We start from the raw sequence: 20,721 nt of genomic DNA, 5'->3' as shown, positions 1-20,721 counted from the left end.
CTGCTCTACAGGAGATGCAAACTGATAATGAAGGTTTAGAGGAGCGGAGAGAGCTCACGGTAATTTGAAAGAGGGAGCATTGGCTACAGATACCAGGAAGTGAGGGATTGTCATCCAAATGGAAAATATATGTAGGCCAATAAAATATATTTTTTTCCCTAACTACTTCAACTATCTTTTAAATCCCACTTTCTTTGTAGTTTTGCTTTGTTGTCTTTTTTTCCAAGGGGGAAAAAAGTCATGTCTCATCAATCGTGAATAAAAGTCCAACTTGTTAAATAATAGTACTTAATGTGGTTTAATAAACTTGTGATTACTTATACTTTGCATTTTTTTATTCAACGAAACTATCAAATTTTGCATCTAATTTGAGTGTTCAGAGGACTTATAGAGGTGTGAGGAACATTATAATTTATACCCAGTTTAATTTATATCATCTTCGATTTTACAGGAAAGCATTTCATGTGGATGCCACCTTTCCCTCACACCTTTTAAATTCTCATTGAGGAATTCAAATAGCTATCATTAATAACAAAAATATTTTTTAGGAGTTTCATATAAGGGATATAAGATTTTTTATAAATGAAAATTATAAGCCACTTAAGATTGTGGCTCTTCATCTCCCAAGTCTCTCCTGTCTAGTTCAGAGAAAACCCCTTTCTTCTTTGGGTCACTGCTTAGCACCTTTCTTTTCATCATACCAATACTCTTTGCTTTTACAGGAACCTCCCACATGAAGTAATTTCTTACCTTGCTGCTTAGGAGTGGCAAAAATACATGCTACTGCAGACCAATATTTATTAGACTCATTCCAATGCTAGGCAACCTTTTTTGTTGGTGATCAAGAAAAGGAAGAGGGGTCATACTCCTTGCATATAAATTTTACCATGTAGAAGTTGCAGTTATGGTAATTTCAGCTCCACATGTGTGTAGTACAAGTTACGGGAAGTGGCCCTATTGAGACAGTAATAGTATGTGTAGTTAGAAATTTGAATGCCTTTTCCTATAGAATCTTTGTAAGCAGTGATTATTTTAGTACTGTTCTTCATATACATCACATAGTATTTTGTGACCTGGTTGAAGAATATATTTCCCACTGATAACATTGTTTTTATGTACCACAGAACTGATTTAGCAACCCATTTAAATTAAGTAGTACCTATACTTCTATTTCCTCACCTTTTTTCATTCTTCCTCCCCCCCAAATGTTTCCATCTTTTGTCCAATCTTGTGCCCATTTGGTTTGAAATTTATTGTCCTGGTTGGTGACAGATACATAAAGCTTTTAATATTATTTATTATATAATTAGTGTACATTTCTTATAGTCCATAGTTGATGGCCTTAATTTAAATGTCTTAGACTATTATGTGGTAATTATATTGTTATGTTTCATACTTCAAACTTCATGAGGAGTCATCATCATTAAACAAATGAAAAAATTTAGGCCCACTGATACCTTAGAATTACTAATAAAAGTGACTGAAAGACTCTGAGAATTGTTCTTTCCAGATATCTAAGGAGGTAGAGAATTTGATAGATGTTCCTTGACTGGATATAGGTAAGAATAAGGGCTTAAGTGGTTTTCCATTTGCTGTCAGCAAAACCAGTGCTAAAAATTCTAAGCATAAAAACAATTTATTAAAAAGCTGATGCAGGGGGGAAAACTCAGTATATATAATAGACACATTTGCTAATCGTATACCAGGAAGAACTTGCTTTTGTTTTTAACACTTCATAAATAAATAACAGTGGAAGAGAGTCTGAGTGAGAGAATATAGGTAAATTGGAACAAACACATCACAATGACTGGGGGAAAAATATTTCACTGCCTTTCTTAGTGAACCTTCAGATAGATAAAGAACATATTAAAGTAAAAAAGGATATTCGATAGCTCAAAAACTTCAAGAAAGCCAGTGAACCAGGCTTGGGAGACAGGAGTAAGGCCATAAATCCTGTTGCAGAACTGGTCTTGTAAAGATACCACTGGGCAAAGAAACTGCCAGCTTGCACTGTGAACATCACCAGTGTTAGATACTGAATGTATCTACCTGATCTGCTGTGGAAACATAGGATGTCAGAGTTAGCCAGAGAGAGGGGGTAGATAAAGCACTACACTCCATAATACTTTTGAGAAACTGTGAAAGGACTTTATGACTGGAACAGATGGAGATATGTGGAGAGAGGTAAAAGACCAGTTAAGGGCATTTGAAGAATTCTAGAAAAAGAGATGATAGTATAGTAGCTGGAGTACGGTACTAACAGTGGGAAATGAAAGATTTAAATATAGTGGAAAGTATTGGTGACATTATTGGATTGCGGGACTTAGAATGGGCGAAATGGAGAGGATGAAATTAAAGACACCAGGTTTCTGCTGTGGATAATTGGGCAGCTGATAATATCATTCATTGAGAGAAAGAGCAGATTGGTAGGAAAATACATTTAGTTTTGGAAGTGTTTAATTTGTCGTGTCCTGGGGCATTTGAAGAGAAATGTCCAGTCGGAGAAGGATCTGGATGTCAGGTCTATAAGAGACAGATGGTTTAAAAAAATACAGATTTTTAATCATGAGCATGTAGAACAGTGGTTCTTAATCTTTTCTTTTGTGCCATTAGTAATTGTGGGAGGTACAGGGAGATCGAATGAGGCATACCCAAGTCTGCAAACCTGACTGACACAGGTTCTGAAAGCCCTTCTCATGTATTTCTGATATACTCTCCTTCCCTTTGAGAATGAAGCCATGGTGATAAGATGTCTTAAGGCGGTAGTGTAGAGTGAGATTGGAAAGTCCAAGTAAGTAACTTGGATAATGCCAGTATTTGAAGCAGTGGGCAGAGAAAGGGGAGCTTACGTAGGGCACTGAGAAAATGAAGTCAAAAAGGCACAGACCAAAGCATGGAGTGAGGAGTCCTGAAAATCAAGAGAAGATAGGAGAAGAAGGTGATCAACAGTATTTAATGATCAAGAGGTCAAGTAAGAGAAGCACTGGGATGTATTTATAAGCTTAAGCAACAAGTTAGGACATCAGCAAATTTAGGATGAACAAGTTAAGTGCAATAATGAGAGCAGCTGCCAGTTTGTGGAGGATTTGTGAATGGGTGGTAGGGAAGCAAGTTAGCAAGTGTAGATATCTCTTAGGAAATAGCTGTAAGGATGGGGAGAAAGGGAGGCGGTAGCTGGAGGGGAAGTAGTTTTATGAGGTTTCATTTAAAAATGGGGTGATTTGAGCTTGCTTAAGTGTTGATGGGAAGTGGCAGTTTAGGAAGAGGTTGAAGATGAAGGAAAGCAGCAGAGTTCTGTGGCACTGATTTTGCTAGTTCTTTATATAGGACGAGTTGCTGGAAGGAGAATCCAGAAGCAGAAATCCAGTTAGTACAGTAGACTAGGTGAAAGTAATGCAAGTTTGTACCAAGGTTGTCTCAGAAATGAGAGGAAATATATGCAAGATGAATTGAAGGGATGTGGGCAGACTCAGAAATCAAATAGTAGTTTCATTAATGGAAATGCTTAAGAAAGATTTAAAAAGTACATTTGATATGAAGATAATTTGTACTTTGTATGTACTCTAACGAGTTTTGAGAAACTTGGAGGATTTCCAGAACTAGATAGCCAGAGAAAACTGACTAGTTAGAAATTGAGGACTGACTCTTAGAGTTTATGCGTGGTAGGGGGATTGATGCGATCTCCAGTGTGGAGATCAGGAGTCGTAGCCATCCATGAGACAGGTTGTGCTGAAAGACCTTAAGTTATTTTGGTTAGTTATGTGTTTAGAAATATTAAGAATAGGGGGCGCCTGGTTGGCACAGTTGTTGAGCGTCTGCCTTCGGCTCGGGGCGTGATCCCTGCATTCTGGGATAGAGCCCCACATCGGGCTTCTCCGCTAGGAGCCTGGTTCTTCTCCCACTCCCCCTGCTTGTGTTCCCTCTCTCGCTGGCTGTCTCTTTCTGTCAAATAAATAAATAAAATCTTAAAAAAATATTAAGAATAGGATGTATGCAACTTACCCATCTTTAAAAAGGATTTTAAAATTATATTTTTCTATGTGGATTAAGGTTTGCATGTTGTAAGCTTTAGTGTTGTTTCGGAATAGCAGGTTAAATGTACCTATGTTTGTCACATTCCAACTAAGTAAATGTAAAAGTGTTGAAAGTAGCAGATATATATATAGCTCTTTTGCACTGCATTTCAATCTTGAATACCTTTTTAAATCAAATGTGCTTTGTGTTACTGTTTTTAATATTCAAATAGGCACCTTACTTCAATCACAACTCTTATCAATTGTTTTTTCTTAAAGTTACCAATTCTTAAAGGTCATTGGGTTAATGTTAAATTTTGAATAAATTTAAATTTGAATAAAGGTTAAATTTAGATTGTGCTTTTGGTTTCAAAACTATGAACTCAAAGCCTCAAGATGCTTTATTTATGGGGAGGGTGATGGCAAATGGAAACAGTGACATGGATTTTACACGCCCCCCCCCCCCCCCCCCCCCCCCCGCTGTCCCAAAAAGAGGTGGCCTGCAGAGGCATATTGTAATTTGCCATGTAAGAATTACTGACTTTTCTTTAGTTAGGTATGAAATTAATTCAGAGTAAGTTAAAATCCCTTTGAGTATTATATTTGAATATACATTTATTTCTATTTCTTCTAAAAATGTATATTTGTACAAAAAGACAGAATTTTGTTTTCAGTATGCATTTTAGGAAGTAGCTGTGGTAAACAGAAAATATTAATCTGTGCTCTCTTTTCTTTTCAAATAGAAAAGCCTCCTAATAAAAGCAGTATGAGGATAGTAGTGGATTCAGAATCGAGGAAAAGAACCATTGGTTCCGGGGAGCCTGGAGCTCCTACAAAGAAGACCTGGTTTGATAAGTAAGCTGGCAGGGAAAATTGAGGAATTTCATTGTACAGTGATTTTAGGATACTGGAATATTATTTGGCAGTATAGTATTGTCTTTCAAAATGAGCTTTATATAATTCTATAAGCAGTCTCACACTATAGTGTACATTGATTTCTAATTTGGAAGTTAATTGATACTTGGAAGGCATTTTCATATAGAAATGGTGTGGAAGACAAGGACACAGTTTTTCCTTTTTCTGCCTTTCCCCACATCCAAAAAAAACACCACTTTACTTAGAGATGTCACTGAAAACTACCTATAGGAAGATATTCATGAGCCCACTTTTAGGGAAGGAAGTTGGGTCAGGTTTGGGAGGAGGCTTTAGCCTGTGGGCAAGTTCTATTAAGAGCTGGAAAGTGATCTTTTGGAGAGCAGGGGAGGCTGGATAGACATTAAAGTTGTCTAGGGAAGGGCTTCAGAGAAAGTGGGAAGGAATCAGTGCTGGAGTGCGTGTGATGATTGTCTTATAAGTTTGCGAGTTAAAGGAGAGAAAGAGGATCACACTTTCAGAGCTTTAACATCATTTAATAATGGATAATATCTAATTCTGGCTGTGCCTGTAATTCTGTGATGTAAGGCAAGCGGTGTAACCTCTCTGGGCCACAGTTTTGTCCTTTTTCAAGTGCCAAATGTACGGTTTACAGTTTTGACCTTTTTTTTAAGTTGGAAAGTGGTTGAGACAGTTATACCTTGTTTTTAATCAGTGTTTTAGAATAGGATACATTTCAGTAAGCTAGCTTTTGTAGAAGTGCAACAAAAATTGTATATGCAAATTTACTGAGAGAGCACTGGACCTTTCCTGCCTAAGTAGGCATGGGTTTGAAGTAGAACGTAATAAATGGCAGAGAAGAACCCTTCTCAGTTAGCTTCTATGAAAGATATATACAGTACTAATTTGGAAATTTCAGTTTTTGGAAGAAAGTTTACATTTTCTTTATCAACCAGTAATTTCAGTTTTGAAAAAACAATTGAACTTAAATTGTAAAACTTCATTAATTTGTACTTGATAGGGGTCAGGATTTATAAATAAATGTATTAATAGATGTGATTTTTGTTACAGGCCAAATTTTAATAGAACAAACAGCCCAGGCTTCCAGAAGAAGGTTCAGTTTGGAAATGAAAATACTAAACTTGAACTTAGAAAAGTTCCTCCAGAATTAAATAATATCAGCAAACTTAATGAACATTTTAGTCGATTTGGAACCTTGGTTAACTTACAGGTAAGAGCTATGAAGTAATTCTCTTGTCTTTGCTTAATTATTTAGGGAGGGAGTTTAACGTAGTAAGAAAAATACTTTTATAAAGGAAAAATACTTTTTATAAAGGAATATGGAAAATTTTGGTGACATTCTAAATTTGGAAAATTGGAATGAAATGAAGCTTTTTAAAACAATGTATGATTTTAAGTTTTTTGCTTTCAGAAGGCAGGAATTTTGATTGATCATATTATTATATACATTCTACCTAATAGAAGTTATTATAAAATTATAGCAAACTTTAAATCAGAGTAGGAAAATCTAATCTTCAATAGTGTTCACTTCCTCAGTTTCTCTGAAGCATTACAGCAGAATGCTTTAGTCAGGTTGTTTTTGCTGCCTGTATAGTGGGAAACACGTAACAGATACTTTTGGGGCCCAAATAGCACGTAATCCTTAATTAGTTTAAACATTTACTTTTTCCTCTATCACTTTTGAACATCCTTAAGGATTAAATATCAGTATAATTTGTATATGACTTCACCTAAAATTAAACCTTGGCTTGGGTATATGTAATTTGTGAAGTTATTTAGTACTGAGTTTACATTATATGATATGTTGAAAATGTTGAAATAATGTTGGGATTTTTTTCCAGTTTGTATGATGTTCTTTTCAACTAAAATAATTATTTCCCATAACCTGATAAAAATAAGTTTAAGAGAGTACAGCTGAGTTGGTTATTTGGAAAATTTTGCTTTCTTGACATTTAAAAAATAATATAAAAAGAACATGAAAAAATTGCATGCTTGCTTGGTGTGGGGCAATAGAAGTTTATATAGAATTTAAGGAAATGTTTCCCCTTCAACTCTTCATGTCCCTCTCATTCCTTTCCCAATATATCCCCATAATCCTATTGTTAAAAATATATCATGTATTAATCTAGGTTTTTTGTATTTCCGTGTCTATCTACTTATCAATCAATTAGCACATACAAAAAATATATTAAATGATTGGGGCACCTGGGTGGCTCAGTCAGTTAAGCGTCTGTCTTTGGCTCAGGTCATGATCCCAGGGTCCTGGGATGGAGCCCCACATTGGGCTCCCTGCTTGGCAGGGAGTCTGCTTCTCTTCTCTCTCTCCCCCTCTGCCCCTCCCCATGCTTGTGCTCTCTCTCACTTGTTCTCTCTCTCAAATAAAATCTTTTTTTTTTTTTTAAAGATTTTAATTATTTATTTGACAGAGATAGAGACAGCCAGGGAGAGAGGGAACACTAGCAGGGGGAGTGGGAGAGGAAGAAGCAGGCTCATAGCAGAGGAGCCTGATTTGTGGGGCTCGATCCCATAATGCCAGGATCACGTCCTGAGCCGAAGGCAGATGCTTAACCGCTGTGCCACCCAGGTGCCCCTCAAATAAAATCTTTAAAAAAAAAATATATGGGTCCCTGGTATACATATTACCCCATAGTTAACTAATCTTGAAGATCTTAGAGTATCTTTTTTGCAGCAATTCAGTTTTATTTACCACATTTAGATGTAGACACAAAGTTTTCAGAATATTCTTTTCCTCATACAGGTTAACTGCCTTGGTAAAATTAACTTAGGAAAATTTTCAATACTGAGGAGCAAAACATGGTATCTCACTGTTGTTTCAGTTTTCATTTTGTATAGTCCTTAGTTAACATTTCTTCAGGAGTGAAAGTAAACTATGATAAATAATCTAGATATAAGAAAGAGTAAAGATAGAATATTACCTGGAAGGATCAGAATTTCATCTCTTGAGGAATTTTACTGGATGAAGCAGTGGATTCTTTTGGAATTCACTGTTCTTAATATTTTAAATCTTAGGTTGCTTATAATGGTGATCCTGAAGGCGCCCTTATCCAATTTGCAACATATGAAGAAGCAAAAAAAGCTATATCAAGTACAGAAGCAGTACTGAACAATCGCTTTATTAAGGTTTATTGGCACAGAGAAGGAAGTACCCAGCAGTTACAAACTACTTCTCCGAAGGTAAGAGAGAGATTTGTGTGAAATTCAGTGCTTTTCTTAGAAAGCTGTTAGCATAGTGTTTAAGAGCAGAAGTACTGCAGTCAGGTAGACTTGAGTTCAGATTCTGGCTCTACCTCTGTTAACTGTAAAGACTGAAGGAACTTACTTAATGTCTGTAACCTGTTCTTTCATTTTATTGTGAAGTTAATCCATAGTTTAGATAATTATATGATGATGAGATGTTAAGGGTATAGAAAAATCCCTGGTAGATAGGAGACACTCAGTATATGGTAGCTGTACATACTCCAGAAACTCAGACTGTGTGTTCATCTTGGAAATCCTTCCCTTCCTCTCGCCCTCCTCCTTCGCTCTTTCTCTTTTTCAGTCACTGAGCCTGTCACTAAGTAATGTTAGATCAGTTGCTTGTAGGAAGGTTTTATAGCAGTTCGTTTCTTGATTGAATTTTCTCCTGTTCATTATTTACTTTATAAATAAGTTAATTTATGCAAAGAAAAACATCTGTATATATGTGTGAAGGAATTTGGAAGACAGGTTTTGATTATAAGCTGCGCTTTTAAACTGTCTGCATGGGCAATTTAATGACAAATAACAGAGGTCACTTGACATGTTCATGAACTAATCCTCTTGTTTAACATATTTTTCTTGTTCTGAGGTAATGCAGCCCTTAGTCCAGCAGCCCATTTTGCCTGTTGTGAAGCAGTCGGTCAAAGAGCGGTTGGGTCCAGTACCTTCAAATACTATTGAACCAGCAGAAGCCCAGAGTGCCAGTTCAGACCTTCCTCAGGTAAATGAAAAGTCTTACATTTTGTCTGTCCTGTAACAGGTTCTCAGCAAATTAGTTTCCTGTGTGATTTGAATTAATAGTTAATTGTATATATTTTATACAGAAATATCACGGTCTATACATATATGAACTCCACCTGTAAATTTTCTTTTTACCATTAGCATAAGATTTTCACATTCTACTTTTCCTATAGTATTTGAATTTTAAATTCTTCTCTCTAGTTAATACTTGAGTTCCCTTTCACTTTGTGGAAGAGTTATTTTCAAGCAAAACTGCCTGAAAAATGAAATTCAGTACACTAAATCTTATTTTTCCCATCATCTTTTACTTAACTAGAATTCTGATCCAGAGAAAATGATACAGTAGATTGCACCAAAAGCTTTTGGGAAGGGAAGGCGTAAGCCATCAGGTTTTAGCGTGCTTGATAATTCTGTTTCAGGTTACTTATGCAGCTCTCAGAACTTTGCATCACTTATTCCTGCCTTTCAGATTCTCTTCTCCACATGTCATTCCCTTCCCACTGCCTTCTACACTTGAGTGGCAGTTTCTTGTTTCTGTACCCTCAGTCTCTGAAACTTAGCTTTCTTTTGTCTCTAGATGTTTCAGCATTTGCTGTTTAAAGTAGCATTAGGATGTGTAGTTAGGATGCTAGTTTATTAAGATAGTCTTCCTAGGTAATTCCTGAAGACGAAGATAATGAGATTCTGTGAAAACATGCGGAATAGAAATTGATAAATTCTTAGTTACTAAGAAAATCCCAATAATAATAATAGTTCGCCGTCCTCTTACCTCAAATCATCACCAGATACAGTGTATTTGGCTATAAAAGCATACTTTAGGAAAGAATGACTTATTTTTAAGCTCAAGAAGCATGCACATATTTTAATTACTCAAATCTGATATTTATAATGTTCACACTTTCTACTTGTTAACATAGAATTCTAAGCATTTATGAGTCTGTGTCAGTGGAGGGGACTTTAATAAATACCTGGTTCAAACCTTACTTTACATCATAATTTTTTATGATTAATACTGCATACTGTTTGTTTTTCCACACACATTTTCTTTCTGTCTCTGTCTTTGAAAAAGGCCAAAGTTTGTGTGATTAACATCAGTATACTTAACGAGTCAGTATATATGAGTAAAATCAGAATGTTCAAAATCCCAACAGACCTGTATGTTTGGGGAAACACTGAATATGTCCATTTTAATTTTTTTAGAATGTAACTAAGTTATCTGTGAAGGACAGGTTGGGTTTTGTATCAAAGCCATCTGTTTCAGCAACTGAAAAGGTAAGAATAATAGCATGATGTGTTTGTCTTGGCTTCATAAATGTTTTCAGGTGGCATCTTAATTTTTTAATTTTTTGCATAGTTCTAAACTCTTGCTTCTTAATAGTATCTGTATCTCTTATTCCCATCTTTTTGCTTTCCATTTGCTGAAAAAGAAAAATATTTGTCTACCTTTTTTTACTTTTTGCATCAGCATTTTAATATTTGCCCCTCACTGTGTTTCCATGTGCTTCCTTCTTTTCATTTTCTCTTTTTATTTACTATATTTTCTTTAGAGATATTGTGTATTTTAACTTGAAAACTCTGGCAGCCTAATGGAAAAGGCCACAAATTAGGAATTTTAGCTGAGTTTGAGTTCTGGCTTTTCACTTACTAACCGCATGATATTGGGCAGTGCTCTTAACCTTTTTGATTCTTTTTCCTTATTGGTGAAATGATGATTGTAAATTTGTGTTGCTCACAGGGTTTTGTGAGGATTAAATAAAATGATTCATTTAAAAGCATTTTTTAATTGGAAAGGATGATGTAAATGTATATTTTTTATTTATTACTAACAGCTATTGTACATAGTCATTTGTCATTTCTTTTTTTAAATGACCGGGTAAATACTGATAAGACCATTCATGGACCTATCTTATAGTTCTATGTAGATGTGTTATTTATTTTTTTCTATTTAGGTATGAGTGAATGTTCTGGTCTTTAGTTTTATTTGAGGTATATGGAATCACAGAATAGAATTAGATAATTTTTCTCGTTGCTGTGTCCTCACCTTAAAAGGAAGGTAAGGCCCAAATGGATGCACCAGTACTGAGTCAGGGCTGGAATGTGGGTCTCCTCTATTTCACATCCATGGCTCTTTCCATTATTAAGATGATGTAAGAAGTTGACTCCATGTGTTACATGGAGCATCCTGTGAGAGATGGCTAACCTCTCTCCACTGGTTCTTCAGTATATTCGTTTCCTTATTTACCACGTTAAACTAAGGCAATTCTAGAAATTTGAATCTGAATCTCGTTCTGTGTTTCAGATTTTCATCTTGGGCACCTCAGCATTACTTCACGCATAATATACTTAAAAATTGACGATTTCCCACATAAATTAACTTCTCCTCCTCACCGCAACCTCTGGAAGTTATACCACCATTTTCCAGGTTGTGCGGTCTAAAAGCCTGAGAGTCATTCACTTGTGTTTGTCATCCACTTTTCTTTCTCCACCACCTTCAGTTTCCCCGCCTCTGGATGTGGTATCCTAGCCGTATACCCCTCCTGTAGTTTATACTACCACCATTGTACTCCCAGACTTATTTTAATGTGAACTTCTTACAGGAACTTTCGTTTCCCCAGCTAAATAACTGCTTGATTCATAGCTCATCATTCCTCGGTTTTTTGGGGCGTATACCTCCGTGTTAGTCCTTCTTTCTACTTAGCAAGCCCTTTTTGCTCATTGTTTCTCAACCTTTCCTGCCTTTTTCTTTTTCTTTTTTTGGTGGTGATTTTCCTGGAGTGCATTTTCCTCTAAGAGAATTCTAGTCATTCTTTTAAAGATTGAAAATCTCTTTACCCTATTCTGTAAAATCTTCAAAATTTTTCCATATCATGCCTCCCCTTTTTTCCCTGAATTTGTCTATATCTTAGTCTATGCTACTGAATTTAGCAGTATCTAACTATTTACTCTGATTGGGTTTATCCTCCTTGATGATGAGTAACTAAGGAATAAAGAAAATAGGCCTGTTACACTTTGTGTAGTTATGACCAGTTTTGGAGAGGTCTGAAAACTTTATGCTTAGCATCTGTTTATGTCAAGATTTAGACTCTGAAATTGACGTGTACTAATTACAGCTTTTACAGAAACTTTCTGGTATGTTTGCTTCTGTTTTTATTTTTTTATTGTGTTTTATATAGCTTTAGAATAAAAGGGATACAAATTTGGAATTGGTAGTATACATTTACTAATATAGTTGCCACTGAAAAATCACTAATGGTAGTGGGCTATTTATGAAAAAAATACTGTACATGCTATAAAGAATCTTTTAAGGAAAGCAGTTATTTACAGGTGTGTAACTTTCAGTCATCTTCAGTGAACCTGTTTATACAATAGCATTTTGTTTTTGCTTATTCTTGGTTCTTCCCGTTCTGTAGGGGTTTTTGCTGAAGAATCATTAGAGGCTAGTGATTCAGGGAAATCTTAGGAAGGATAGAAGAATGTTTCCCATCATGAAATTGAAGGCCGGGAAATAGTCAAAACTAGTATCTATACAGTGTCTTCTGTCGTTGTTAAAGCAAGTAAGCACATAAATGTAAAAATTTTCCCCTTACTCTGAGCAACACTGAGAAAACCCTTCAGTGATTCTTCTTTATTCTAAAAGTCCGTTTTTGTGAGAGGGTTGAGAGAGGAATCTTAAAGCCTAATTGATACTGCTAAATCTTAAGGCATTGCAGTAGCTATTAAATAGGCATTATTTGGAAAGAGTGATCAGTGAAATCATGTTTGAGTACCTCTCAAGATCGAGCTATTTATCAAGAATAAAGGTGGCATCTGTCTGTACCATCCTGATTAGTCTACAGAAAGACTTAGACTGTCCAGATTATCTCCCTAAGACCCTTCTTAAAGATTAAGATGGCAAAATGATTAATCACTTGAATATTTAATGTTTGTATATCATTATCAGTTTCAGGTGTAGTAGACTTGTGATACAGGATGTTACTGTTCCTTAGCAGCTTAGCACTAGTTTCTTTATCTCCACCCCTCATTTTTTTTAAGGTAAAAATATATATCTTGGTCTCTTTGCAATATGAGATGTTAACATATGCACCATCGAACTTTTAAAAGGGAAATTGGGTGGTATACTGAAGGAACATTGCAAGTCATTTTGAGACGCAGCTGACATTAGGTATGATCCTGAATAAATCTTACTTTCTCAGTTGCCGTAACTATAAAGTGCAGTCATCTAAGTAACCCTTTGATTTTTTAATTTGTATTTTTGTGTAATTTTGCTACTTTAAATATAACAGTTAAGGAAATTTACGAGTTTCCTTTCATAACTGTTGTTGACTACTTTTGATTTTTTTTTTTTAATGCAGTGATCCCTCTAGTCGGAGTCATTACCAGGATTGGAGAAATATGATTTCTATAAAATTACTTGCTATGCTGAATTTTCTGGGAACCAAGTTCTTTTTTAATAATTTTTACAAGATACTTTTTTCCCCCTTCCATTCTTATCCATGAGAAAAATCTGTTTTTCTTTTTCTTTACAAGAACTAATAGTAGTTATGGCTGGTAATATTTTATATAGGCAATAAGATAAAGAGGTGTTAATGGATTAGAGCTTCTGTCTTGTTAAGAAAGTGACTTTTGTCTTAGAAAGTGAGAGGTAGTGGTGATGCACATTTTAATAACAAAACATATATGATACTTTTCAGCTCACCTTTTGAATTCAACAGATCTTTGACACCAAACCTGACAAGTATATTACAATAAAGGAAAATTATAAGCAATAGCTCATGAACGTACACATAAAAATCCTAAGCTAAATATTAGCAAATTCTCAGTGATAGGAAAAAAGACAATGCATCCTGGCCATGTAGAATTTATTCCAGAAATGCAATATTGAGTTGACATTTGAAAATCAGCTTAATTCACCACATTAACAGAATAAGGGGGAGAAGGGTGGGAAGAACCTCCTATGATTATTTCAGTAGAAAAGCATATGGTAAAATTTATTACTTAGTCAATAAACAGTGCACAAAATAGGAATAGGAACTTCCTTAATTTGATAAAAGTTTATGTTCATAAAACCTCTACAGCTAACATACTGAATAGTGAAATATTGAATGCTTTCCCTCTTAGGATCAGGAACAAGAAAGGATGTCCACTCGCATCACTTCTTTTAGTGTAGGGGCTAACCAGTATAGTAAGGCAAGAAAATGAAATAAATGGTGAAAAGATGGCAAAAGAAGAAACAGAACTGTATTTACTTGCAGATAGTAAATGTGAAAAATCCAAAAGAATTCACCAAACTTTGGAATTAATAGGTGAATGCCGTAAGGTCAGTATGTAAAAATACCCATTTGGAAAATAGAGAAGGTGTGGTAGTTTGAAAGGCTACCACCTGTGCTTTGACTTCGTTATTAGGAGTTGTAGCACCTTCTTTTCTGCTGAATTTGTCATTTCCTTCCACTGGTTTCATTTCAACAGATTTTCTTCTCTTATTATAACTCCATCCTTGTCTTATGAAAATACAGATATCCCTTGCTATTCATACTCTTACTATCTAAACTCTAGAGCCAAATAGATTCAAATAGTGAGCAGTATTTGTGATCATGTAGTTCATTGTTTCTACGACCTTTTATTTTCACCTTTCAACACTGTAATTAGGCTGCATCGTATTGGTGTTTGTGGTTGTAACTGGCAACCTTTTTGTCTTTAGTAAGGGTACATTGTGATAATGTGTTTCATAGTGATGTCTTGAGCTCAATGAAATATGTTAGCTGATGTTCTGTTTGTATAGAAGGCAGTTCCTGGATGAAACAAGGAAGTGTGAGATGCTTTTAGGAGTACAGGAGTCTTCTCATTCTTGTCATATAGTTTCATTTACTTTGAATCAGCACTCCATAGTCTAATATCAGATATTAATAAGTATACTTTGAAAAGGAGTGTTCCCTTCTCACTGAAATTGGAGAAATGCCAAATTAAATTCCACAGATTTCTTTACTTCAGGCCTTCTCACAGCTTTTATGGTAAAATGCAATTTTGAAACTAGAAAGTAGGTTTATACTATTTCCAACTTATTTGAGTATAGAAATCTTTTTGGTCATAACTTTTCAACTTTTTATGGAGCCCTCATGAAGGAAACAGTTTATGAGACACTCAGACTGTCTTTAGCACACTATCTTGTGTTCTTTATAAAGTCACTCTGTCGGGGCTCCTGGGTGGCACAGTGGTTAAGCGTCTGCCTTTGGCTCAGGGCGTGATCCCAGCATTATGGGATCGAGCCCCACATCAGGCTCCTCCGCTACGAGCCTGCTTCTTCCTCTCCCACTCCCCCTGCTTGTGTTCCTTCTCTCACTGGCTGTCTCTATCTCTGTCGAATAAATAAATAAAATCTTTAAAAAAAAAAAAAGTCACTCTGTCATCCTTGTATGATCGTGCAGTTTAGCATTGTGTGGTATGGTAAGGTAGCATGGAAGAAATTCTATTCTGGTATTACAGAGAATGGTGACTGAAGTTAGACTGCAAAGTAAATCTGTATTTAGTCCATATTTTACTGAATGCAACTATTTCATGATTTGTTAGTGATATCTGAGTATTATTTTTCGTAATTGAAGAAAATTATCAGATTTGATACACATCAAGTATTGTAAAGAACCTTTATTTTTAAACATCAGTTGCATTGTATGGAACCAGTATGATTAACAGTATTCTAGGTTTTCATTTTACTTGGGGGCTAAAACATTGTTGAATACTTAGAATAGTGTCGAGTTGTCTAATCTTTGGGATGTTCCCTAATCTAATTTCATGGTAGAGCATTAGAAAATAGTGTCTGATTGTTACTTTCCTGATAAACCCAGATGTTTATGTTTTAGTAGCTAAAAAGTAGGGCTCTTTTTCTCATTGATAGCCTTCTGTTTGTGTAGCTCTTTTAACCTCTTTTAGGTTGGGAACTCCCTTAACACTTTGGAAACTGTTTTTTCCTCTGAAAAGTTTAATTGTTCACACATATGGTTCCATGTTTAGTTTTTATAACATTCATAGATTTCTCTTAAGGGATCTCTAGACTTCTTTCTTAAGAACTGGTAACTAACCACACCATGGAACATACAACTTTTTGCTTTTGAAGAATAAAAAAGGTAGCCTATACACTTTTATTTTCTTGAATTGATCCTTGTGTAGATTGTACATTCCAATCTATGATCATTTCAGTTTAATTTAGTGCAAAAGTATTCATTGAGTATTTACCACATGCCCTGACACTGTTCTAGGCACTGAAGATGAGTGGTGAACGAAGCAAAAAATTCCTACCATCATGGAATGAATTTTTGAGTTTGTAAGGACATTAGATGCCATCAACTTAAACATTCTCATTTTATAGATGAACAAACTGAGGCCCAAAAAGGTGTTTGAAGTTACCCAGGGTCTCATAATTAGTTGGTAACAAGGTTTAGTTACTAGAAGAAGCACAAAGAGGAGAAAGACGTGGTTTTGTTGGCTTTACTGTGTAGACAGGGAGAGGGACACATAAATTAATTTATCATTAGGTCATTTTAATTAAATGTTTGAATAGCCGTAGCAATAAAATTTCATGGAATTATCTGGGTAAAAGAAATAAATGATCAGGGCTTTGTGGAGGTCTTGACTTTTGGTGCTTAACCTGAGCTGGGTTTAAGGGAATAAGGTCACAAAACAGAGGGATCAGTGCAAGCAAAGGAATGGAGAAAGAAAGCAGTTTCTTAAGTCCTCAAGAAAGGATAATTTCAGAACTATAAATTGCAAATGATCATGTTAAATTGAGGGACAATATCCAGTTTCCTCCTGTGTCATGCTCTTGTGTGCAGTTTTTGCTTTAGTCACTAGGAATATTAAGTAAATGTTTTTAGCAACTAATATTTTCTCAGTGATTTAGTAATTTCAATGTTTTTTCTTGATTTCAAGTTTTTGTATGTTTTTTTTCCTATAGGTATATGCTATTAATTTAGGTTTTTTTTTATTTTATAGCTTATGCCTCAGTCATACCCTTCCTTTCAAATCACTAAATGTGATTTAGTTATTTTATGTATATAATACATTTATTTCAATGTACTGAATTTTGACAAAAGTGTTTTAAAATTGAGTTTTGTGGAAAGACAGGTAATCATGAATGCTTGATACATTTTTAAGAAATTGAATTTGTATTGGTAGGTGTTGTCTACATCTACTGGCCTAACTAAAACAGTGTATAATCCAGCTGCTTTGAAGGCTGCACAGAAAACCTTACTTGTTTCCACCTCTGCAGTTGACAATAATGAAGCACAGAAAAAAAAACAGGTAAATATAGATAGAAGTGCACAAAATGTGCATGTAGGAAAGCTTTTCTGCATGCATGTGTTTTTTTAAGGCTTATCACAAAATAGAACTAAAAGAAACGTGTATGTTGGCTGCCACTGAACTTTTATTTTTCATAGTGTAGTAGTAAATACTAATTTTGGGGGGAACGAAAGCTTCTCTTGATTGATCTTTGAAACTTACATACATATTTAACTTGTACAAAGCAAAACTTTACATTTACAAATTATTGCCAGGCTGCTGCATCTATAACCATTTCTTTCCTCTGGAGTATCTGTTTATCAGAAAAATAAACAGTAAATATTCTAACGGTATTTTTGGTCTCTTTCTCTAGGAGGCACTGAAACTTCAGCAAGATGTAAGGAAAAGGAAACAAGAAATTTTAGAAAAGCACATTGAAACACAGAAGGTAAAATATTAAAGTTAGATTTGGCAAAGTTTTTTTATGGTGTCATAATTTTAAGTGAATTTTATTTCACAGTATATAGATAATCCTAAGAAATATATTTTATGTAATTGAAAAGGGTAAAACTGAAATATTTATCAATGATAAGGTATTTATCAGTGATAAGATATATATCACTTGATTAATGTATTGGAGATGAAGAGCATGTATTTAATGCTGAATTGGGGATTGGAATGGTTTAAAGGATCTGAGGTGGTCAGTTTGAAGTGAAAATAAGGAGTATTTATCCAGATATGTTGCTGCGCAGTAGTTTGTCAACAGATAGTAAAGTGGAACCTTTTTCTCAGTGTTGAAATATGTACTTTTCTTTAATTGGCTTGGGATCCTCTAGTTTGTGTTGTCCAGTATGGTAGCTAATAGCTTCATCCAACTTTTGAGTACTTGAAATGTATCTAGTCCATATTGGTATGTGCTCTATGGATACAAAATGCATACCAGATTTCAAAGATGTAATACGAAGGAAAAAAGTAAAACAGCTCAGTAATTTTTGTTGAAATATAGCGTTTTGGATATATTGAGTTAAATACAGTATTAGTTAACTTTACTGATTTGGGTTTCTTTTTTTTTAATCTTTTTAATGTGGCTGCTAGAAATATGTAAAATTATTTGCATGGTTTGCATCATTTCTTTTGTACAGGGTTGCTGTAGTTTATGACATTTACTTAGTGTCAGTTTTTGATTATGGCTACTAATAAAGGTTATGACATTGCAAAATGTTGAAAGTACAATAACTTCTTACATTTTCGCTTATAATTTCTAATTTAAGTTTGGATATACTTGATAAAGAGAAATTACAGTACTTAACACCACAAACTGTGAAACCACCTTCACTCAGAAAACCTATAATGTGTGTTTTCTTCTACTCCATAATAGTACCTTGTTTATGTTTTGATTCCCGTCCATGTTGGGGATATCATTCTTAGGCTAGCCAGTTACTTTCCTGTGACAAAGAAAGTAATTAATTTTTTAAGATTTCATTCTGTGAAGGGAACCATAAAACTTCCTCTGGTTCTTTCTGAGTTGCAGACTACATTTAGAGTGGGAATACTAGAGGCAGTAATACCCACAAATGGATTGGAAAGTAAAATTACTGCTATTACTTCAAATTGACAACTTTTGGTGGTCAAATTGAATTTCTTATAGTTGTGTGCTTTGAACTTATGTTCTGAGAGAGCAGTGGCAAAGTGTAATTCTTCACAAAGTGTGCCAAGATTGACTTGAGTTGAGAGCGCACCACCAAATTGTTATTCTTCTTAGTAGCTGTAAGCCTTCCATGAATATGTAAACTAATCTAGTAGTTATTTATTTTTGTATTTATTTTGCTGTTTGCTTTGTTACTATGAGGAATAAGTATCTTAATTTTTCTCTTTTTAAAAATTTGACAGATGTTAATTTCAAAACTGGAGAAAAACAAAGCAATGAAGTCTGAAGATAAAGCAGAAATAATGAAAACTTTAGAGGTTTTGACAAAAAATATTACCAAGTTGAAAGATGAGGTCAAAGCTGCTTCTCCTGGACGCTGTCTTCCAAAAAGTATAAAAACCAAGACTCAGGTATTTTACGTTGTGTTGTTCTTCATTTTACTACTTACTTAAAAAACATTAAAATGGTACACTGTTTCAAGATTGATTTCCTTTTAGGTAATATCCTTTGCTTAAAATCTGACTATTATATGCTAACATTTTTTCCCTCCTTCATTTATTAATAGTAAATATATACAGGCAGGCAAACTCAGTGTTTTAAATCATTTCTCTATTAACCTTTTAAATCTTTTAGATTACAATTGGAAATTCAGTAATTAGGAGAATAGTTATGGATAATCTTGAAAAGATAGCTTGAGGACAAAGTCATACAGGTACTTGAATGCTTGATAAAATACTTGAGTGAAGAGTTTGAGCTTCATTTTATAAGGAGTTCATAGTCTAAAAGGTTAGTAAACAGAAGTAACATTCCAGAGGCATCTCGGGGGGAATCTGGTTCTCCCTCTCCCTCTACCCCTCTGCTTGTTATCTCACTCTCTCTCTCTCAAATGAATAAATAAGATTTTGAAGAAGAGGGGTGCCTGGTTGGTATAGTTGGTTAAGTGTCTGCCTTTGGCTAAGGTCGTGATCCTAGAGTCCCGGGATCGGCCGCATTGGGCTCCCTGCTCAGCGGGAGTCTGCCTCTCCCTCTGCCCTTCACCCTGCTCATGCTGTCTCTCTCGCTCTCGCTTTCTCTCAAATAAATAAAATTAAAAGAGAAAAAAAAAAAGTAACATTCCGACAGCATTATATAGACTTGATTAAAAGGGGGGAAATTCAGGTAGATCAATCCATTGGATGTGACTAAGTGAGGAAGATAATTTCATGTGGTAGTAAGTGATTTTTAAAAATCTCATTGCATAATATTTATACTTGGTGTGTGTATGTATATGTATAAAATCATGACTGCATATTTGATATTTCTGATTCTATCCAGTACCACAGGTTCTTCTTTTCCTCCTCTTATTCCATATTTTATCTCCTTTTCCCATAATGACAACTTGCTTCCAACTAACATCAATATATAGTACTCATTTGCACATTTAATATGTTCCACATAGTTCCCGAATTGCTACAGCAATACCACTTCCGACAACTAAGTAAAAGATTCAAAATTTATTTGTATTCTTTACAAGCTCACAGTATATTCAGCTAAGGTTATAGAGTCAGAACTGTAGCCTAGGATTACTTTTTTTCCTTTTTGTGTGGTTATGTCGTCAATTTGATAAAGTTAAATGTGTTTCTATTTATAGTCAGTTTTGGATCCCCCTCCCTTTCATTCTTCTGACTTTTATTTTTTGAATAAATAAAACATTAACATGGTTCGAAAGTTAAATTATATTAAAAACGTATATAAAGAAGGCCTTTTCCCTTTGATCCCTGCCACTGTATCCCCATTTTTCCCTCCCTCTTGGTGTGTGTGTATGTATTCTTAACTATGTAAAAGCATTAGTATACATTGCTCTTTTAACACTTTGCTTGTGTTTTTTTTTTCTTTTCAGTTATTTCCTGAAAATTA

The 20,721-nt window shown here is 34.8% G+C and overlaps 1 protein-coding gene across 22 annotated transcripts in view; it reads left to right on the top strand.

Annotated features, from left to right (window-relative positions):
• Positions 1 to 20,721, top strand: part of RBM26 (RNA binding motif protein 26) — an 87,251-nt gene that overhangs the window by 41,231 nt on the left and 25,299 nt on the right. For 15 of the 22 annotated variants that reach the window (XM_011225900.3, XM_011225898.3, XM_034665363.1 and 12 more), the window contains exons 10-17: positions 4,757 to 4,868; positions 5,958 to 6,117; positions 7,938 to 8,102; positions 8,755 to 8,886; positions 10,107 to 10,178; positions 17,073 to 17,198; positions 17,551 to 17,625; positions 19,068 to 19,235. In XM_011225900.3, coding sequence (XP_011224202.1) covers positions 4,757 to 4,868; positions 5,958 to 6,117; positions 7,938 to 8,102; positions 8,755 to 8,886; positions 10,107 to 10,178; positions 17,073 to 17,198; positions 17,551 to 17,625; positions 19,068 to 19,235 — 1,010 coding nt within the window. The remainder of the gene's footprint in view (positions 1 to 4,756; positions 4,869 to 5,957; positions 6,118 to 7,937; positions 8,103 to 8,754; positions 8,887 to 10,106; positions 10,179 to 17,072; positions 17,199 to 17,550; positions 17,626 to 19,067; positions 19,236 to 20,721) is intronic. The other 7 variants (XM_011225903.3, XM_011225902.3, XM_034665364.1 and 4 more) reach the window with 3 other exon arrangements.

The sequence above is a fragment of the Ailuropoda melanoleuca genome, chromosome 7 (assembly GCF_002007445.2).
Source record: "Ailuropoda melanoleuca isolate Jingjing chromosome 7, ASM200744v2, whole genome shotgun sequence".
Taxonomy (NCBI): domain Eukaryota; kingdom Metazoa; phylum Chordata; class Mammalia; order Carnivora; family Ursidae; genus Ailuropoda; species Ailuropoda melanoleuca.
Note: the sequence above shows the minus strand (reverse complement) of the source record. Positions and strands in the feature narration are given on the sequence as shown.